The sequence below is a fragment of the Gobius niger genome (genome assembly GCF_951799975.1).
Source record: "Gobius niger genome assembly, chromosome: 1".
In the NCBI taxonomy this organism is placed as follows: Eukaryota; Metazoa; Chordata; class Actinopteri; order Gobiiformes; family Gobiidae; genus Gobius; species Gobius niger.
In genome coordinates, this window is record NC_136852.1 from 9,485,927 (window position 1) to 9,507,340 (window position 21,414).

Sequence of the window (21,414 nt, forward strand, 5' to 3'; positions counted from 1 at the left end):
GTCGGACGCGTGTGATCGACAGCTGCCGGCGGCGTTACCATGGCGACGCGGATGGAGGTGGCGCAGCTTGAGAGCAGGATGAGCCCGGCCGACTACAGGAAGCTGCGGAGTCTGTTCCTGGTGACGCATTTGTTCTTTGTTTTGACTTCACAATGAGACCTCGCAACACAAACACCGACTTTATCCGACACAACTTTTAAACGGCGACGGCTCTTCTTTTGTGACTGTCTTGTGTCTGAATCACAGATCAGTGCGCCGCCGCCTGGAGGACGAGGGGAGTTTTTACAAGCATGTAAACTGTAAACTGCATTCTGAAAACGTAAAACCAGGGAATTTATTGGGCAGTTTCACAAGCTGTGCGATAAAATGGACAATAGTAAAGAGGAAATGGTGAGAAATCCCACTTCCATTTCAGAAAGAAAGGGATAAATCTCCATCTTGATGTCTTATCAGTTTCTGTGGTGCAGCCGATAAACAGAGATTGTGACATGAACTCACTTAAAATCCTAGTTTACTGTGTTGTAACTTGTAAATGTTGGTCTCGTGGTTTACTAGATGTGTCTTTATGGAGGCCAGACAATAGACTGGATGTAAAGGGCACAGTTTAACCTCCTGCCTCCCGCCTTAGCCCAGTGCATTTTCTCCGGTTCAGTTTTACCCAAATCTAAAAGCTTCTCGACCGGAGCTGACAGACCATAGCCGAGAGTGACGCCTCATTTGAAAGTGTTTTCATCCAGGGGCCGACTCGGACTGAAAAACGACCCTGGACTCTGACCAGCCCGGCCCAAATTAGTGTAAACCCTTCCACAAGGATATATTTTAACCTCTTACCCCCTGCCTTAACCGAGTGCATTTTATCCAGTTCAGCTTGACCAAATCTCAAAGCTTCTTGACTGGACAGCAACAGTGTAACGTCTCATTTGAAAGCTAAGACCTACAAAAGTGATTATAACTTTTTGTCATGTTTAAGCAATGGCCTGTTACCACAATAAAAATGTTATTTTGTTCCAAAATGTTTATTTATTTATTGGTTTATTTGGTCGGGACAGTGCATGTTAATGAACATACATGGGTCTCATGCATGTAAACAAGCCACACCGGATTGTAGCCTTGGGCTAATTTCCATCTGTCGTCCCCCATGCGCACTCTCAAAGACACTCACATTCATCCTGGCCTATTGTACATGTTTTTAGTGGTAGGGGAAACCGGAGTGCCCGGAGCAAACCTACGCAGACACGGGGAGAACATGCAAACTCCACACAGAAAGGCCCCGTCCCTGGTGGGAATTGAACCCAAGACCATCTAGCTGTGAAGCACAAGCTATACCGTGCCGCCCATATTGTCTCTGTCCCTTGTTGAACAAATGAACAAATGAAGGCATTGTCCTACAAAATACAATGAAATACTGGAGTAAAACATACAGTTTTAATTTAATAAAATAGCCCAAATAATAGTACATGTAAACTAAGTTACATGAAATAAATACCGTTGTATATCCGTCTTTACCAGCAGAGGGCGCACTATCACGGTGGATTCGCTTCACGGTATTTCTGTCTCGGCTCCGGCTCTGCAGCTTTCCATTATTGTCTGTATCTCACTCACCTCAGTAAAGGGCCTGTGCTCTGTCTAAAGTTGTCAAATCGAATGAAAGGAAATCTGTACATTCTCTTTGGTAGGACTCGTCTGGTGCAGCTCGCCCCTTGTCCCGGGCTGAGTTTGTGTCTGGCGCCCTGTCCTCGGTGGGCCGTGGTTCTGCAGAACACTACGACCTCCTGTTCGACAGCGTGCTCCTGGGTCGGCAGCGCTGCGGTCTGCTTTTGGACATCGACGCGGTGAAGGAAGAGGGCGTCATCGACTGGCCCGCACTCTGCTCCTTCCTCCTCCTGCAGCTCTCAGAAAAAGCCCAAAACAGCCAGCCGAGTAACGCGCCGTGCTGGGAGTCACCGCGCACTCTGGCCTCGCCGCACCGGGACCCCATTCAGAAGGTGAGAGATTGACTGACCTCCTCGAGAGTAAGAAACAAGTCTGTTGTGAGAGCGGGGAGCTTTTTGACCATGAAGACCGATATCATGCTTTTTGTAGTGTGTGTACTTTGAGCTCGGGAGACCTTTCTATTTGTATTTTATGTTTTGTAACAGTGGATCAGGGCAGTGTCTGAAGTGTCGCATCGGCCTGTTGTGGGGAAGCAAGAGCGGAGCCCAAAGATAAAGCTCTATACGGGTCAATCTGCGCTCCTACTCTCATCTATGGCTGTGGGTCATTACCAAAAAGGATGAGGCTGCAGCCGAAATGGGTTTCCTATAGGGCAGGGGTGTCCAAAGTGCGGCCCTCAGACTAACTTTTTGTGGTCCTCGGCCTTCTTGCTGAATCGGCACACATCACCGTAGATCAGGGGTGTCCAAAGTGCGGCCCGGGGGCAAAATGCGGCCCTCAGGCCAATTTATGGTGGCCCTCGGCCTCTTGCTGTATCGGTACACATCACCAGAGATGGACCTTTTTATTTGAAATGTAATAATTCTATACAATTCTAACCTAACAACTAACATTTTATTGTGAGACAGAGCTGGCATGAAGGTTTTAAACTTAAATCGAGGTATGGGGCACAATTTAAACCTCTGCTAGTCGAAGGTTTTGCGGCACTAACTGCTGATCTACGGCCCTTCACCCCATGTACGCTTCAATATGCGGCCCCCCATGAAAAAAGTTTGGACACCACTGCCTTTTTATTTCAAGTTAAATAATTCTACAAATATCTAACCTGACAACTCACATTTCATTGTGAGACAAAGCTGGCCTTAAAGGAAAGGAACAGGCCACCGTTTTTAAATACGGAGATATTGCTTTGGCTTAGACGAGTTGATATGTAGCTGTCTGGTCTTTACGCATGCGCTCAGTCACGAGCACAGACGCCATTTGCATTTGGCCTCTCCTCTTCTCCAAACGGAGGTGAAGTTAGAAGCGACCAAGCTCTTCCACGTTTTCCCGATTTAAATATGGTTACATGACCTGTACACGATCCAAGTATAGTCACATAAGATCAAACATGACGATTTTCTAAGCGGATAAGAGGGAGAACTGTATCAAGATCAAGAAATGTAGATTTAAAGCAGTACTAAGTAACGTGTTTACCTTAATAAATCCTTTTCGTAGTCCCTGTGGGGGTAATACAAGTGTTAATGGGATGATTGGCGGGTCTTTCATCTCCCCCTGGTGTCTCTGGCCAGAAAACCATGTTTGCAACTTGACTGTGACCGGACCGGAGCCACCAATACACACTAATGGAATCACGAAGAAGAAGCTAGCATGCTAACGGGCAAAGCTAACTGCGGGCTAACGTCCCTTTAAACAGTATTTATAGCTAAGTTTGAGTGAAAAAAATTATTTCCATTGGATATTTGGATGTACAATATCCCTCTCTCACTTCGCCTTTCCTGTCAGCGTAGTATTTACTCTCCAAGACAATTAAAAAGTAAAAAAATCGTAACTTGCTACGACACCTGCAGTTGTGCTTATGGCCTCTAGGGGCAAGAGTTACTTAGTACTGCTTTAATGCCTGCGTGAAACAACTGCAATGCTTTTCACTGGCAAAGTTTTTCTTTCGGCTCGATTCTTTTTTAATGATTAAAAATGGGGGCGAGGGACAAAAGTCTACATAGTTGTGCAGTGCAACCCAAAGAGGGACATGTGGTCACCCTATGGGCGTCTGGAGACTTCTTTAGAGGTTGGGGGGATCTCGAGGTAGAGTAGCTTCTCCTTTACATCGAGAGGAGCAGCTGAATGTTCGGGAATCATAAAACTTCAACATTTTGACCCTTTAGCTAGTGTTGGCGATGGAGTTTAGCACATACTGTAACAAGGCCATGGGAACCCAGGGTGCTGAGAGGGCTGCAGCACCCCCTGGTGGATAGTTTGGGAATTGCAGGCCATATTAATAAAAGGATAAAGCGTTTTTGGGGTAAATTTTGTCCCTCAGCACCCCTAACTAAAATATCTTCTCATGGCTCTGTACTGTAACAGAAAGAAGTGCGTGTTAGTGACTCTTCTGGAGCAATACCAGCACAGTATCCTCGAGGCAAAATGGGGTTACAATGTGCAGTGGAGGGATATATTTAAAATATGCAACAAAGAGGACACTTCAACTATCGAGGCTAAAGCACCGGCCTCATGTGAAATCAGGGGGGAAAACTCACAAATGCAACCAGCGCTTTGTGTGGACAAGTCACACTCTTGCACCACCGGGTAAAGTTCTCTTCTTATGTTAGATTAAAAGTGTTATTGTTAAGTTGGTTCAACCTACAGGAACCGAGTGCACCAGCTGTGCCTCTTGTCTGACACAATCTGAAAGTTACAACTTGCTCATGGGGCAAGGGGCAACTAAATCACGCTACAGCTACAAAAGAAACCAACTTCAAACTTTACACACTCACAAATTGCCGTATATCAACAAAGAACATGCCAAGTTTGACACAAATCTGTCACATCGCACACATGAAAACCTGTAATGCACCTCTCAGAGTTATCAGAAAGATAGTTTGACTTTTTATGCCCTAAACATTTGCTGACTTAGACAGAACTTCCCATTATCAAACGTTGAGCTGAGGGGGAAATATAGGCAGGTATTACTGAGGTCTTGCTCATCAAAATGGCCCACTTTATTTGAGATAAATGGCTCTGGACTCGCTTTAACATCTATCAATTAATATGTAAATGAAGTGGCTTGTGTAAAAATGGCCAGGGCTGGTCTAGATCGACGGCTCGCTCCCATAAACGCTCAATCCTGGAGTTGAAATGTTGTGTCAGTTGTTTTCAAGTGACCTCCACAGAACATTGTTTACTAAAAATACCGTCTCGAGCCAGATAAATGCAAAGGTAATTTCAACTGAGAAAAGAACAATTAGGGGGAATTAAGTGGGAGTCAGGATTCACAGGCGGCTGCGAACAGTTTTAAACTATTTTAACGCATGAAATGAGTTCAAGTCACATGTCACTGTCTACGTACACTGATGTATGAATGAGCGAGTGAATGGGTGACTGGTTCCTTTCTGTAAAGCGCTTTGGGCCTGATAAAGGTAGAAAAGAGCTATTGTTAGTTGAGTCTATTTACCATTTACATAGTGTTCGTAGCTTGTTCATGCTAGCAATTTGGCTGGATTTCTGGAGCCCATTTCTATATATAGAATAGGGTGAAAATAAGTTAGAAATAAAAAATATTAAGAAGATTTTGCGTGTTTTACGACAACATAAGATATAAGAGTTTCAATGGAAAGTCAATGTCAAGGCCAACTTTGCCTTAAAATATATTGTGTAATGTATTCCATTACTTTGTCTAATCAGGTTATTGTATTCTGTTGAACTTTGAATACTTTTAGAATACTTTCACATTGAACATTATATGAACTCACTAACTGCAATCCGAACGTTGACTGCCAATGACGTCTATAGATGTCAATTAGCATGTCTGGTGTTAAAATCTTAGTTGTGCTGCCTAGTGACTCAATAAAAGAACAAGTTCTGTGGCATAAAGCGTTTTAAATCTTTATTTTATTTTCGGAGGAAAAACAGTTCAACATTAAAAGTTCTTTCTTAAAGGGGCTAGATGCAAGTTAGCCATTTTATGGTCACTACTGCCACCTCAGGTCATACGCGTAACTGCATCTTCTATATTAAACTCATGCATGACGGCAACTCGGAGTAAGAAAGTAAAGTAAAAAGAAAAAAAAAGTAAAGTAACACCTTTTTGAGTGACAGTGCAGGATTTTAGAGGCAGTTGTGGTGAACAGGTCTGGGCTCATTCTACACATTAGGACATTGCTGGAACATGTAGGGGGAGGAAAATACATAATTTTAACATTTTTAAACTTTGTATCGTCCCTTTAATAATGTTGTGCAATATGGAGCTAAAATGTAACAATCGAGTATCCCCTTGATATTTGGAAAGTAACTTTATTCTTTCCAAGTTACTCAGATTGAGTATTCTATTTATCTTTTTTTTAAATTGTTTTTATTATGCAGATTGAGTATTCTAAATTGTCTTAAAATGGGATCTGTGCACATTCAAGAGCAGCTGATTCTCAGACTTTCCTGATCTGACTGGGACATAAATGGACAAGAGCATTTGAAGATTTGAACACAAGCATCAAAATGTTAAAGTCAAACCTGTAGTTGATATACATATAGACATACTGAACAACTCGTTCGAAATCGCTGTACGGGAGATAAGCTTTCACTTTACAAGGAATTCTCTAATAGCGATGCTGAGGTGATTTCCTGCAAGGTAAAGGTAACTGGCTGTGATTGACGGAGTAGCCTGTAAACCAACGCTCCTTCTGACGTATGAATCTTTGAAATAGCCCTGTGTCCTGTTTGCAGAGCTTTAGTGAAATAACTTCCTCTCTCTGCTGTTGTGCGACAGATGGGGGCTTTCTCTGGATTCACAGGGAAATAGTCCCAGCCTCATCACACCAGATGTTAAAGTTTACACATGAAAGTCTGCTGTCCAGTGGATAAAGAAAGACCCTCCGTAGACAAACACGGAGGATAATACACCTCCCAGTACATTTCTAATATGTATAATCCATATTTTTACTCGACAGTACTAACTTTGTGTAAAACATGTATTTGTAAAGCATAAATGTTGGATGAATGTTAAACCTGCCCCTCTATAGCTCGTCCTCTTATTGTAAACTGTCCTCTCAGGTGGTGTTCGTGCAGAGCTGGGGTCAGTACCTGAGTGTGTCCCGCGGCGGGACGGTGGCACTGCGGGGCGGAGAGGACATGTCCCTGCTCCACACGCTCTCACTGCAGAACAGCACCGTCAGACACAAAGACCTGTGGGTCACCGCTGTGGCTCTGCTGCACAACCTGGACAAGGTCAGCACACGGCCTCGCGTCCCGAGGAAATACCGGAGAGAGCATAAGGCTTGAAACTTTGCATTATCCAGCAGTTTGTAATGTCATTTACAATCATTTATAAAACATTTGCACATCTTTACTACCATTGTTGACCATTTATAAGCTCCCAAACAGATCCACAGTAGCAATGTGCACTGTATCAGTGTGTGAGATGAGGCACAAGTCAGTAAGAGTTTAAAGGGCTAGATGCAAGTTAGCCATGTTATACTCACTACTGCCACCTCAGGTCATACGTGTAACTGCACCTTATATATTAAAGGGATATTTCAGGATTTTTGACTTAGGGCCTCATTTCCTAGTTATCCAGACTGTTGCTGATTTCTGGAGATATTTTTTTTATAATTCATGCAGCTCTTGTATTTGAAGAGTTACGTGGCGCTAGGCTAGTGCAAGGCTAGCACATTTCTATGGTATCAGCTAGCCTGCATTAAAAACAGTCTGACGCACTCCACAGTGCACCTGAGGCATAATGCAGCCCATAACAAAATGTGGCTTTATCACACAAAGAAGAGAAAACTGTAATTACAATTTGAACTGTTGTTACATTATGTGGCTCGAGAAAGCAGCAGATTTTGGAAAAAAACATTGTATTCGTGCCAAACAATTGGCTTTACTGTCAAATTACTGATTTGGGGGAATGTTCTTTTGTAATTTTAGTAAGCAAGATTTTCCATTTTCTTGATGTTTTCAGTAAATATAGACCCATAAGTTAAATTGCTGTTAATCACAGAAAAACTGAAACATGCTTGATGGTTGATTATTGTTTTTGTAATAACTGGTCGAATCCGCTCACAACAGGTGGCCGTGTCATTTACAAGTAAAGAGGTGTGTCTCTATGAGATGAGCTCGAACCCAGACTTCATCTGCAAACTTAAAATACAGGTTTGAGTTTTTATACTTTTCCGTACTTTGTATTGCTTTATCTCCATTGTTGACATACACTACCGCTCAAATACTTGGGGTCATCCAGGCCAGCTCTATGGCTTCTCTAATCAACAGTTTTCAGCAGTGCTAGCATAATGGCACAAGAGTTTTCTATTCATCAATTACACTTAAGCACGATTAGCTTAGCTAGACACTGGAGCGATGGTTGACAGAAATGTGCCTCTGCAAACCTATGTATTTCTGATTAATGTAATGTTATCTCCATCCTTTAAGTGGTAGTGTAATTATTAGATCCAAAATAAATAAATATGTCTTTTAATATGTTTTATGTGATGGACCAACCACCCCCAAAGTCCAGTCACAGCCCTCCTATAGAGCCAAAATCACCAAATACCTGTGGCTCCCTGAGTTTGAATTCATGCTATATAATCAGAGTCATGTTTTCCCTTTACAAACATGTATGAAAAGCATTAAAAATAACATTTGTAGTGGGTTAAACACAGATTCAAAGCAGTATTTGGATGGATATTTTCAAAGGCTATAGTTAAATAGTTACAGTTTTACTCTGCAAACTCCAAACACTGTTACTACTATAGATTTTTAATCACAATTTAATCAAAGTGTGATTAATAGCACAGTCCTAAATCCAGGCACGTACAAGACAAACATTCCTCATGCATTTCTTCTTACTTCATCATCCACTGTGTTGTTAAGGGTTTGAAGTTCACTCCCTGGTGTTTGGATTACTGGGCCGACCCGTCTCTCCCGGACCAGGCGGTGCTGACCATCGGGGACATCGGCGGGCAGGTGTGAGGCTGTGGATGTGAGGCTCCGGGGGTTAAAGCGTGCGTCTGTCTGAGAGAGCGCTCGTTGTCTGTGTCCAGGTCAGTGCGCTGTGCTTCACTTCGGTGCAGATCTCGCTGTTCGAGAGCCGACGGGCCAGGCCAGACGCCGACTCTGCGGCCGACGTGATCCTGTGGGACGAGCTGCTCAGAGGACGACACCGCTGCTGCTACATCGTGAGTCACCAGGCCCACCGGCCCGCCTGGGTCAGGAGAGGTGAGGGACGCGCTTCAAGCCACAAGATTAGGACGCTACAGTATTTCTTAAGATGTGAAACTATTTAGTGACGCGGGATAAAAACAATTGGTGAAGCTGGTGCCACATTCAGAAGGTGTGGGAGATTAAAACTACAACTTAAAGGCACACTGCGTAACATTTTTGACTATACTGTTGCAATCAGTGCAAAACATGCTCCCAATGACCAGAAATGCTATTACTGCAGTGGGTAACCAAAGAATGGATTTGGATGAGAACCTAACCAATTTCAATCTCAAATTCTGCTGATTTTAATCACATCACCATGGAGACGAGCTGGTTTCATTGATGAAAATATCTGTCGTAAAATAAATGCTTGTATTTCGATATTATTTTTTGGGTAAAATTCTACGCGGTGCAGCTTTAAAGGGACTATACGGAGTTTAAAAATGTTAAAATTAAGTATTTTCCTTCCCCTACATGTTTCAACAATGTCCTAAGGTGTATTTTGGGTCCGAAGTGCCGTCATGCACGAGCTTAATATAGAAGCTGCAGTTACACCTATGACCTGAGGTGGCAGTAGTGAGTATAAAATGGCCAACTTGCATCTAGCCCCTTTAAGAGACCAAATTAAAGCTGTACAAGTCCATCCCGCTTCTACACGGTTCAGAAACCCGGCAACTGAGACTCACTGGTGTAACCTGGAAAGATAGAATTATTCCACTACTTTGAAATAATTGTGCTTAAGTAAAAGTAAAAAGGTACTTGTGTGAAACAAAACACAAAACAACAACTCTTTTTACTCAAGTCGGAGCACATTATACTTAACTTTACTCAAGTAGAACTACAGTACGCTAAAGCTACTGAAAGAAGTACAGTCTCTACAAAAAGACATGAAAAACAATCAATGCATGTGATCCAGCAACAGAGGGTGCAGTTTTGTAGTGTTGTTGTTCTTTGACTTGAATTAAAGCACTAAGTAACTTATTTACCATAATAAAACAAGTGTTAATGGGATGATTGGAGGGTCTTTCATCTCCCCCTTGTGTCTCTGGCCAGAAAACCAAACTTGCAGCTTCTCCTGCTCCGACCCGGAGGCCTCAATACACACTAATGGAATCACAAAGAAGAAGCTAGCAGGCTAACGTGTAAAGCTAACTGCGGGCTAGCGCCACTTAAACAGTATTTACAGCCAAGTTTGGGCAAAAAAAATATCTCCATTGTGTAATTGGATGTACAATATCCCTCTCTCCCTTTGTCTTTTCTGTCAGCGTAGTATTTACTCTCACGGACAATTAATGAGTAAAAAAACATACATGCTATGACACCTGCAGTGATGCTTATGGCCTCTAGGGGCATGAGTTACTTAGTTCTGCTTAAAGCAACATAAAAAATGGCTGAAGGAGAAACACAATCATTAAAATGTAATGAGTATTGTGATCTTTTCTTTTTTTTAGGAAAGTAACTTAAAGTTGCTCTCAAATAAAAGTAGTAACTATATAACAGAAAAAATGTACTCAAAACGTGTATTCTGCCGCTGCCCACACCCCCACATCGAACCACCACGACCACAATCTCCAGACCCCGTCCCGTCCCGTCCCGTTCCTCCGGCGCGGCGACAAAGCAGCCGCCCTGTTGTGAGCGGATTGCATCATTCGCGTGAAGACCCAGTTGTTTGAAAATGACTCGCGCGGAGCTGTGAGAATTGCCTTGTGCGGCGAGGGGAGATCCTTATGAAGACCAGAGCGAGGCTAAGAGACGCACAAATAAGCGCCTCAAATGGGAAAACAAAGGCGAAAACAAGGCAAGGAAAATAACAGCGGCTGGGGCATCCAAAGTGCGGCTTAATTGAAATTGCCGTGTGTTGTGTGTTGCGCTGGGCTGTGAGTGAGGGAGAGCAGGAGGGATGGCGAGTGTGTGGTGGAAATCTCTGGGGCCCGACTGTGGTTGCGTTTGAAGTTGCCCACCCTGCAGAATGAGTGGGCTGTGTACCATTAGACATGCCTGGTTATACAGACTTCTCCAAACCTGAAAGGCTTCAGAGGCCGAGGGAGAGGAGGCAGGAGGGAGAGGCTAAGAAGTGTGTGAGGTGGTGGATGATGCGTTCCCAGTTTAGCCTTAAAGCCATACGCCCACTGATAAGAATATGGTGATGTATCGGATTAAGATCGGCGGCATGGTGGTGCAGCCGTTGGCCAGGACGAATGAGAGTGTGTTTGAGAGTTTACATGCATGAGTCCCATGTTTGTTCATTAACATGCACTGTCCCGACCAAATAAACAATAAATAAAAGGACTGTAAATGATCGTAAGTGTCAAATGGGGATTCAGTGCTTTCTTATTTTGTAATGCAGCTCTACATGTAATTTATGGGTGATACTACAATGAAATTTGTGTCCTGGACAGAAATATGAAAAACTGAAATACAAATAATTGTTGTTGTTTTTTTTCATTTCCCAAAATGAGCACAGAAAAAGGTCTGAAAAAAATGCATCATAGCGCTATTATTATTTTTTATTCATGAAATATGGCTTTTAAAATGTGGTGTCATATTGGAGACCAATAAATCTACCATAACATTTAATTTAATGTGACCGTGAGCATATTTTTTTCTCATATCTACCACAAGAAATTGTTATTTTGTTCAGATGTAGTCATTATTTTTTTTTACAAAAACGTGCCCCTCGGGGTCAGCATCATTTCCATCACATGTTACAAACTGCAACTTTATGAGTTTGTTTTAACACTCAAGTGCCTGCAGAGACAGCAGCTGCCATCTCACAGGGCTGCAGCATGCTCTGTCAGCATGGACTTTGTTAGCCGTGTAGGAAAAAACTGAGCAGTTTGTAAAATCAAGTAAAGACCTTTGGTCGTCATTTCCAATCGGCTCATATTTCTTTTTGAATACACAGATTGAGAAAGACCTTTTTTCAGTTGGTGCACATTAATACTAAAGCTGTGAGGAAAACAGCGTGTAACAAATTATAAAACATTTGTATCAATTTCATGAACTTCAGGCTATTTTTTGTGAAGGTGACCCTGAAAAGTGACCCTGCAAGTTGTGAAATGTGCCTGTAAACTTGTCACTGTAAAGAATTTGGATGCTAAAAATATACACTGCTCACAAAAACTTAGGGCACACTCAAAAAACACAATGTAACTCCAAGTCAGTCAAATTTCTGGGATATCAGACTGTCCAGTTAGGAAGCCACGCTTATTGTGAATCAATTTCACTTGGTGTGGTGGAAATTAAACAGACAACAGGTGGAAATGAGAGGCAATTAGCAAGATCACTCCAAAAGAGGAATGGTTTTGCAGGTGGAGACCACAGACCATTTCCCTGTCTTCACCCTTTTTCACCGTATTTCTGGAACACTTTTGCATTTGTCCAATGTTCTCACCACTAGAGGTATCACGAGGAGGCATCTACAACCCACAGAAGTTGCTCAGGGAGTGATGCTCATCCAAAATGGCACGTCCATTCGTGCTGTGGCAAGAAGGTTTGCTGTGTCTCCCAGCGCAGTGTCCAGAGCATGGAGGAGATACCAGGAGACAGGCCAGTACACCAGGAGACCTGGGGGGGGCCGACCGAGGTCAACAACCCAGCAGCAGGACCGCTATCTGCTCATCTGTGCACGGAGAAACAGGAGAAGCACTGCCCGAGCCCTACAAAATGACCTCCAGAGGGCCACAAATGTGCATGTTGGTCCTCCAACGGTCAGAAACCGACTCCATGAGGGTGGTATGAGGGCCCGACGTCCACAAGTTGGGCCGGTGCTTACTGCCCAACACCGTGCAGCCCGATTGGCATTTGCCCGTGAACACAGCGATTGGCAGATTGGCCAATGGTGCCCTGTGCTCTTCACGGATGAGAGCAGGTTCACCCTGAGCACATGTGACAGACGTGACAGAGTCTGGAGACGCCCTGGAGAACGTTCTGCTGCTGCAACATCATCCAGCGGTTTGGTGGTGGATCAGTGATGGTCTGGGGAGGCATTTCATTGAAGGGCCGCACAGCCCTCCATGTGCGAGCCAGAGGTTCCCTGACTGGCATTGGGGACCGGGATGAGATCCTCAGACCTATTGTAAGACCATATGCTGGTGCTGTGGGCCCTGGGTTCCTTCTGATGCCTGATAATGCCAGGCCACATGTGGCAAGAGTGTGTCAGCAGGTCCTGCATGATGAAGGTATTGATGTTATGGTAAATGGTAAATGGTCTCAACTTATATAGCGCTTTTCCACCTACATTAGGCACTCAAAGCGCTTTACAGCAAGGATCCACTCACCCATTCATGCTCTCATTCATACACCAATGTACGCAGACACTGGGGGCAATGTGGGTGAAGTGTCTTGCCCAAGGACACAACGACAGTGTGCACCTTCTGGAGGTGGGATTCGAACTCCCGACCTTCCGATCATGAGACCACCCTCTCTACCATCTGCGCCACTGTTATGGACTGGCCTGCCCGTTCCCCAGACTTAAATCCAATAGAGCACATCTGGGACATCATGTCTCGGTCCATCCATCAACGCCACGTCGCACCACAGACTGTCCAGGAGCTGACTGATGCTCTAATCCAGGTCTGGGAGGAGATCCCTCAGGAGGACATCCGTGGTCTCATCAGGAGCATGCCCAGGCGTTGTAGGGAGTGCATTCAGGCACGTGGAGGCCACACACACTACTGAGGATGATACAGACTCGTTTGGAGGAATTTCTACAGAATTTGGATCAACCAGTGACCTGATTTGTCACTTTGATTTTGGCTATAATTTTGGATCCAGACCTCCAGGAGCTGAGAATTTGATTTACATTTATCATTCTTATGTTATTTTGTTCTCAACACATTGCCCTACACTATGAATAAAGATTTTCATCCGAAAAATCGAATTGATTGACATCTAGGATGTGTTTTTTGAGTGTGCCCTAAGTTTTTGTGAGCAGTGTATATATAGGTCATGTCGACCTCAAATATTCTGTAGTTTGTGCCCCTTTTTCTTCAGAAATCGGTATTTCTTATACATATTTGGGGTATTTTCTTTATTATCAACGACAAGTTTTGTGTCTCATTATTTATTTCACAACGGAAACACAAATCTGACTTTTACGCTCAGTTACTCAAATATACACAGCAAGTTTGGATCAAAATCACTGTTTTTTTCTAGATTTGGAGATGATTAGTGTTTTATGCAACACTCTCCTTTCTGATTAACTCCTCTCTCCTCCTCTATCCTCTCTGGACGGACACTAACATTATGTGAAGAGGCAAATGCCTAAATATCTCAGTTTCAAGTCAATTTTCAAGACATTGTTGACACGTTTTGAAACACCACGTGTTGCCACAGATCGATCGCTTTTATCGTGTGTGTATTTAAACAGCCTGGTTCTCGGATTGAAGACTTTATCAGGATGTTTCTCAGCCGTCCTTGGACCGATTTTGACCATTTAAAAACTCAGAGAAATGTTGAAATCACAGTAAATTCTTTTATAAATACATTTTATTTTTTAATAAATATATTTGAAAAAGAAAAAACTGTTTTGATCTGGGTTTGCTGCAGTTGGTCAGAACTAGATTCAGCAACACTATTCTGGTGCATTCAAGGCTTTCTACTTTGTTTAAACTGTTTCAATGTTTTTAAAGCTATTGATATTCTGTACAAGATACACCCGTTTACAAACTATTTTTCTCCTCTTCCTCTAAAAACGATCAGGTTGGGCTTGATCAAAATAAATAATTACTTTCAGTTTTAGCCTAGTTTTCTGTCGACTGAAATCCCATGTAAATTTGGTGTAATACATAATGTACCATGACCTTTGACCTGGGAAAGTGGAATCTACCTTGTAACCTAGTAACAGTACTATGGGCATATAATTCCAAAATGTGCCCATATATGGCCTTTCCAAAATGACACGACACAATTCCATACTGGAATGTTGGTATATCGCTATAGTTACCTGGTCACATGTGCTGTCCCAAAAGTTCAGTTCACATCGTGTGTCGTTCAGTGCAGTTGTGTGCAGCATATCTCGAACAGTTTTGAAGCAGTTTTGTTTCGTTTGTACGAACGTTTGTGACATTAGTGAAATGGAAAACGCCCAAAACATGTCCTACAGCGCTACAGAAGGTGCTGAAGCCTTTTCAGCAAAACACAGGCTGATCCAGGAGATGCAGGGGCTTCGAGCCAGGGAAATAGACTGGAGAGAGGAGAGAGACGCTCTCCTTCAGCGAGAAAGATGGAGACAGGACAGTGACAGGCTCAGGCTGTCCGCCTTTCATGCCAGAGACAGACAGTGGTCTGAGGCCCAGCTGGAGAATCAAAGACGCTGGTCTCACTTCCAAACTGTACATGCCCAACAGATTCAAGACCTTGAAAACTGCGCACAAGAGTTCAAAGCACGGGAGGAGCTACTGTTAAAAGTGTTGCATGAAGAGGAAAGGCATTTAATAATCGAAATTGACTCTGAAATTGTGATCCCTCAGACGACAAACACGCAGGGGTTCGAAGAAGTCAAGGTTAAGCAAATGTATTTTGGCCCAGCGAACACTGACAACATTAGCTACAGCCACAAGTCTTACAGCGCTACAGAAAGCACCTACGCCTTTTGGGGAAACGAGAGGCTGATACAGGAGATACAGGCGCTGCGTTTCAGAGAACGACGGTGGAGAGACGAGAGAGAAATTCTCCTCCAGAGAGAAAAATGGCGACAGGAGCGGGACAGGCTCTGGCTGTCTGCGTTTGATGCCAGAGAGAAACAGTGGTCAGAGGCCCAGTTAGAGAATCAAAGACGCTTTTGTGAATGGAAAGTCCTACATGACCAGCAAATACGACACTTGGAAAGCGTCGCACAAGAGTCCAAAGCGCGGGAGGAGGTTCTGTTAAAAGTATTGAAAGAGGAGAAGCAGCATCAAATAATCAAAATTCAGAGAACGTCTGACATTTTGATCCCCCAGACTTCAAACACGCAGAGGTTAGGAGAAGTCAAAGTTCAACAAACAGTTTCTGAGCCAATGAGCAGTGCCAACATTAGCTCTGGCCTCACTAACCACACGTTGGTCACATTTGGGGATTTATCCCCAGAGCTCGAACGCGTTCTGAATGATCCGTCAGTGACGGTGGTCCAAATGGAGCCACTAAGATCTTCTGAGGAACATCCCAAGACAGTTATGAAGTCTGAAACGTTCTCCACCCAAAGAAGAAAGAAAAATCTCAGAAAAATGCAAGCAAATAAGCAAGCTGCTGAAGTAAAAGAAGTTTGTGAGACAGAAAGTGCCAACATCAGCTCTGACCTCACTAACCACACGTTGGTCACATTTGGGGATTTCCCCCCAGAGCTCGAATGCTTTCTGAATGATCCGTCAGTGACGGTGGTTGCTCCACTCAAACATAAGGAAAAGGGAAGAAGGGCCAGAATAAGCATAGAGATGTGAAGACAGTGAGAGTTCCCCTCCTATAAGGCCATACTGCTGTTTTATTTTAACTTTCAACAAACTAATATGTAAAAAGGTCTAAATTACTTAAATTCAGAAATTAAAAAGTACTTTAAAATACAAATTAGATAAAAAGATTTCTTCAGTTAAATGATAACAGTGGCTTCTAAAATATGAAGATATACTTCCCAGGACAACACATATTTCACCTCCCATTCATTTCCTCTGCAGGCCGGAGCACTGAGGCAACAAGCGTCCGTCCCAGGAGGAGAGCGTCCCGTACAGGAGACCAGAGCCCAGACAACGTTGAGCTGAGGAAACAACTTAATGCAGGTGCACGGGCGATGCTGCTCGAACGACGGCGGGCCAAAGATCGAGGACCTGCAGCTGCGTCTGGAAGCCTCTGACCTCGGAGTCCTGCACGACGGGGGGTAGTGGAACATCTGAGGGGAACTGAACCAACGAAAAGCTGATCTGTCATCAGAGGGGTACATCTGCTGCCATTGGTGTGACAGGACCGGTGTAAGGAGGGGGGGAGGGGGGGTTTAGGACAGGGCGGTGGTTAGAGGATGGGGGGAGTGGGGCTGGGGTGGTGGGTTTAGGACCGGGCGGGGGAGGTTCACTCACACCAATTGCATCAAATTAGCTTTTTCTCAGCTCAGTTCGCTAGAGATTTTATAGGCAAATTAGCGATAGGTTGGACATCGCGGGGTAAAATCGTCAGGGGTAGGACATCGAGCGGGGGAAATTAGCGAGGGGTAGGACATCGCGAGGTAAAATCGTCAGGGGTAGGACATCGCGCGGGGGAAATTAACGAGGGGTAGGACATCGCGGGGGAAAATCGTCAGGGGTCGGACAATGCGCGGGGGAAATTAGCAAGGGGTAGGACATCGCGGGGTAAAATCGTCAGGGGTAGGACAATGCGCGGGGGAAATTAGCAAGGGGTAGGACATCGCGGGGTAAAATCGTCAGGGGTGGGACATTGCGCGGGGCAACTTAGCGAGGGGTACTGCGCTTAACGGACTGGGCAGCGACAGATTAGCTTTTCTGAGTTCAGCTCCGGTACAGATGTGTCTCCAGACCACCTCGTGTGCAGGGCCCGGGGCAGGGCTCCAGGCAGCTGCAGTGGACCTCGCTCTGTGGCTGCTGTCGCGGGCAGCACCACCGTGCACCTGCATTTAGGTTGTTTCTGCAGCTCAACGGTCTGGGCTCAAGTCTCCTGTGTCGGGACACTCTCCTTAAGGACGGCCACTTGTGGCCTCAGAGCTCAGGCCTGCAGAGGAAATGAATGGGAGCTGCTGGTTTTGCAAACCTATACAGAGTTTAGGAATGTATGAAAAATGTGCAGAGGTGGTCAGGAACTGTGTTGTCTTCAGAAGTATATCTTCATATTTTTTAAGCTACAAAAATGCTTTAACTGAAGAAATGAAAAGAAGTACTTTGACTGCAAAATGTAATCTATGATGGACGAGTAACAGTGGTTTCTAAAATATGAAGATACATTTCTTAGGGCTAAACACACATTTCACCTCCCATTCATTTCCTCTGCAGGCCGGAGCACTGAGGCAACAAGCGGCCGTCCCAGGAGGAGAGCGTCCCGTACAGGAGACCAGAGCCCAGACAACGTTGAGCTGAGGAAACAACTTGATGCAAGTGCACGGGCGATGCTGCTCGAACGACAGCGGGCCACAGATCGAGGACCTGCAGCTGCGTCTGGAAGCCGCTGACCCCGGAGTCCTGCACAACGGGGGGTAGTGGAACATCTGAGGGGAGCTGAACCAACGAAAAGAGTGTCATCAGAGAGGTACATCTGCTGCCATTGGTGTGACAGGACTGGTGTTAGGAGGGGGGGAGGGGGGTTTAGGACAGGGCGGTGGGGGGAGTGGGGCTGGGGTGGTGGGTTTAGGACCGGGCGGGGGGGGGGGAGGTTCACTCACACCAATGGCATCAAATTAGCTTTCTCTCAGCTCAGTTCGCTAGAGATTTTATAGGCAAATTAGCGAGGGGTAGGCCATCGCGGGGTAAAATCGTCAGGGGTAGGACATCGCGCGGGGCAACTTAGCGAGGGGTACTGCGCTTAACGGACTGGGCAGCGACAGATTAGCTTTTCTGAGTTCAGCTCCGGTACAGATGTGTCTCCAGACCACCCCGTGTGCAGGGCCCGGGGCAGGGCTCCACGCAGCTGCAGTGGACCTCGCTCTGTGGCTGCTGTCGCGGGCAGCACCACCGTGCACCTGCATTTAGGTTGTTTCTTCAGCTCAACGGTCTGGGCTCAAGTCTCCTGTGTCGAGACACTCTCCTTAAGGATGACGCTTGTGGCCTCAGAGCTCATGCCTGCAGAGGAAATGAATGGGAGCTGCTGGTTTTGGAAACTGGTCAGGAACTGTGTTGTCTTCAGGAGTATATCTTCATATTTTTTAAGCTACAAAAATGCTTTAACTGAAGAAATGAAAAGAAGTACTTTGACCACCTCTACTTGTCCATCATAGATTACATTTTGCAATCTATCAAATTTGGTCTATAGTAGTTGTAATGGACTTGATAATAATTTAATTATTTTGAAGTACTTCCTGTTTGATGATGTAATATCCTGTGTGCTGAATAAGGAAGTGTTTAAATCTGATTGTCATTACGGGAAGTGAACATGGCACCTTATGGTTATGGTTTTTAACTCCCAGTTGGAATGGGGAAAAAAGGTAATATTTGGATTCATTCCACTATTTGTGTATGGATGTTTATATTGTAAATTGTTTTGCTTTTAGCTCTTACGGTGGTCACTTTGTACTAAATGGAAATAAAGTAGGAAAAAGACACGAGATCCACTTGTACGCTTCATCATTACGACTGGGATGCTACAGTAAGAGCTTTTCCTGGAGGTGGCTATAGCGAAATCTACCTCTTCAAGTGCTTGTCAGTGGAAGGAGCCACGCCTTTTTGGGAAACAAATGATTATCTGGAAAACAAATGCAGCAAATATAAACATAAGGACTGAAAATTAGCCACTGTAAACTGTTTTGGTGCTTATATGAGCCACTATTATGAACTAAACAAAGAGCTCTGCCACTGTCAAAAGTAAAGGACAAATAAGACACGGTGGACATTATATGTTCTGTACCAAGACATTTGCAAATATTTTATAAAAATGAAGACGGCAAAATATATCTTTTAAAATGGAGGAGCATGGAACACAAGTAGGTGAGCAGTTTGGCATCCACACAGTAAAGTGAAGATTACTGCACGGATTTCGAACTACACCTGGTATTATTACGCCTTACAATATAGTTCCCCCTTTTATCCGTTTAGAAAATCCACATTGTTTAATTTTGTGTAATTATACTTTGTATTGTAACACTTCACGTAACCATATTTAAATAGGGAAAACGTGGAAGGGCTTGGTAGCTTCTATCTTGACCTGTTATGGAGCTATAGTGGAGAGGGGGAGAGGCTAAATGCTAACGCCGTCTGCGCTGTGTTTACGTGATTGAAGGCACGGATGAAGACCAGACAGGTCCTAAAGAACTCGTCAAAGCTACAGTATGTAAAAACGGTGGCCTATTCCTTTAATGCTAAAGCTGAGCTAAGCTAGCTAACACGGTGGATCTGATGTCACCAAGTAATTAAATGTCCAGGACCAATGTTAGGGCTAGGGTTAGCCTGATTGGCTGGCTGTAGCGTTTGTCCAGGGCAAACAACTTTACATAGGGCCAGGACGCTTAATTACTTGGTGATATCAGATTGACTAGGATTTTATTTATTTTTATTCTATTTTAAAGAAATAGACAAAAACAGCAAGAAAAATGACCCTGATCTCTGTGAACACTATTTTTACGGGGAAGCTATGCTAATTTGAAGATAACCACCACTGATTGTGACTGAGAAGAGAATGAATTTTGCACCAAACTCAGCGTAATGGCACAAAAAGTGTCTCAACTTTAAGGCCAGGACTGCACGGAACAAAGGTGGTCTAAGTCAGGTGTGGCCTTTCTGTTTGGAGAATGCAGTCCTACCTTTGCAGAAAAGGCTGAAAACCCTCCATCTATAGATACTTCTCATCAAGCCAAGGTCAAGATCTGAAAATGCCTCTGTAGTGGGAACAACTTTAGCCTCAACATAATGATTATAATGCCATAAAAGGTGCTCCAAACAAGTCAATGAAAAGCTACAATTTGTGCAACATTATCCGACAAACCCGATGGAGCTTATCTTCATCATTAACTGTCCGATTTGTGATTGATTCGTAAACATTGGGAAAAGTGGGGCTCTTTTAAGTTGCAATAAATCACACTTTGCCGTCGGAAAACCCACTGATGTCTTAATTGATGCGGACTGGGTTATATTATGATATATGAAACGCAATAGGACATAATGATTGGCCCCATCTCGTGCTGCTGACACTTGACCCCAGATATCTGAAAATATTCTTGCCATCACCGAAGGCTAATCCGCTCTTAATATAAACATCTCGCTTAGCCGTGCGCAGACGTGGCATTAATGGAGATCGATGGTGATGCAAGATCCGATGTCTCCGAGCAAAAAAACCAAAGCCAAGTCTCATTCTACGGCGCGTTAAGCATCTCGCGCCTTGGTCACTGCGTGTTTGCTTATTCGAGAAAGCAGATGCCATTCGGAAATCTGCCGGGATTTAGGGTTAAGCGAGGAGAAGGATGTAATTTGATGAAACGTTATGAGGGGTGTCATCATCAAAATGTGTTGCAATGATGTGTTTACATTCAGCTTGGTCTTTCAACTTTGTAGCTTTCCGTCATTACTTTCTACATTTCAGCATCAAGGAGCTGCTCATTGAGAGACATTCCTCTGTGACCACGAGGGTGATTTGATACTAGATGCTAGGAATGTAACTGCATCAATGGAAGGATTTAAGTTTACAAAGGTTACTTTATGAGCCTGTGGAGAAATGTGCCTTCCTTTAAGCTGGAGAAACCCTAAGGAGCAGTGAGTGACCGCAGTGCAGAGACCAATCGTCAGATCATTGGACAGTTGGAGGTTTTAGAGTTTTTCCATACTGAGATATTTTCTTACCTGAGCTTAGACGAGTTGATACCTACCTGTCTGCTCTTTGTGCCCGTGGAAGAGCGTGGTGGCTTCCAACTTCACCCCCGTTTGGAGCTACAGGAATATGCTGGGAGAGGCC

At 44.2% G+C, this 21,414-nt stretch overlaps 1 protein-coding gene across 1 annotated transcript in view; it reads left to right on the forward strand.

Annotated features, from left to right (window-relative positions):
- The window catches only part of LOC306976048 (cilia- and flagella-associated protein 337-like), a 163,150-nt gene continuing 141,736 nt past the window's right edge, over positions 1-21,414 (forward strand). The window contains exons 1-6 of the mRNA XM_079573895.1: positions 1-120; positions 1,677-1,985; positions 6,697-6,870; positions 7,711-7,794; positions 8,512-8,604; positions 8,682-8,856. Coding sequence (XP_079430021.1) covers positions 40-120; positions 1,677-1,985; positions 6,697-6,870; positions 7,711-7,794; positions 8,512-8,604; positions 8,682-8,856 — 916 coding nt within the window. The 5' untranslated portion in view covers positions 1-39. The remainder of the gene's footprint in view (positions 121-1,676; positions 1,986-6,696; positions 6,871-7,710; positions 7,795-8,511; positions 8,605-8,681; positions 8,857-21,414) is intronic.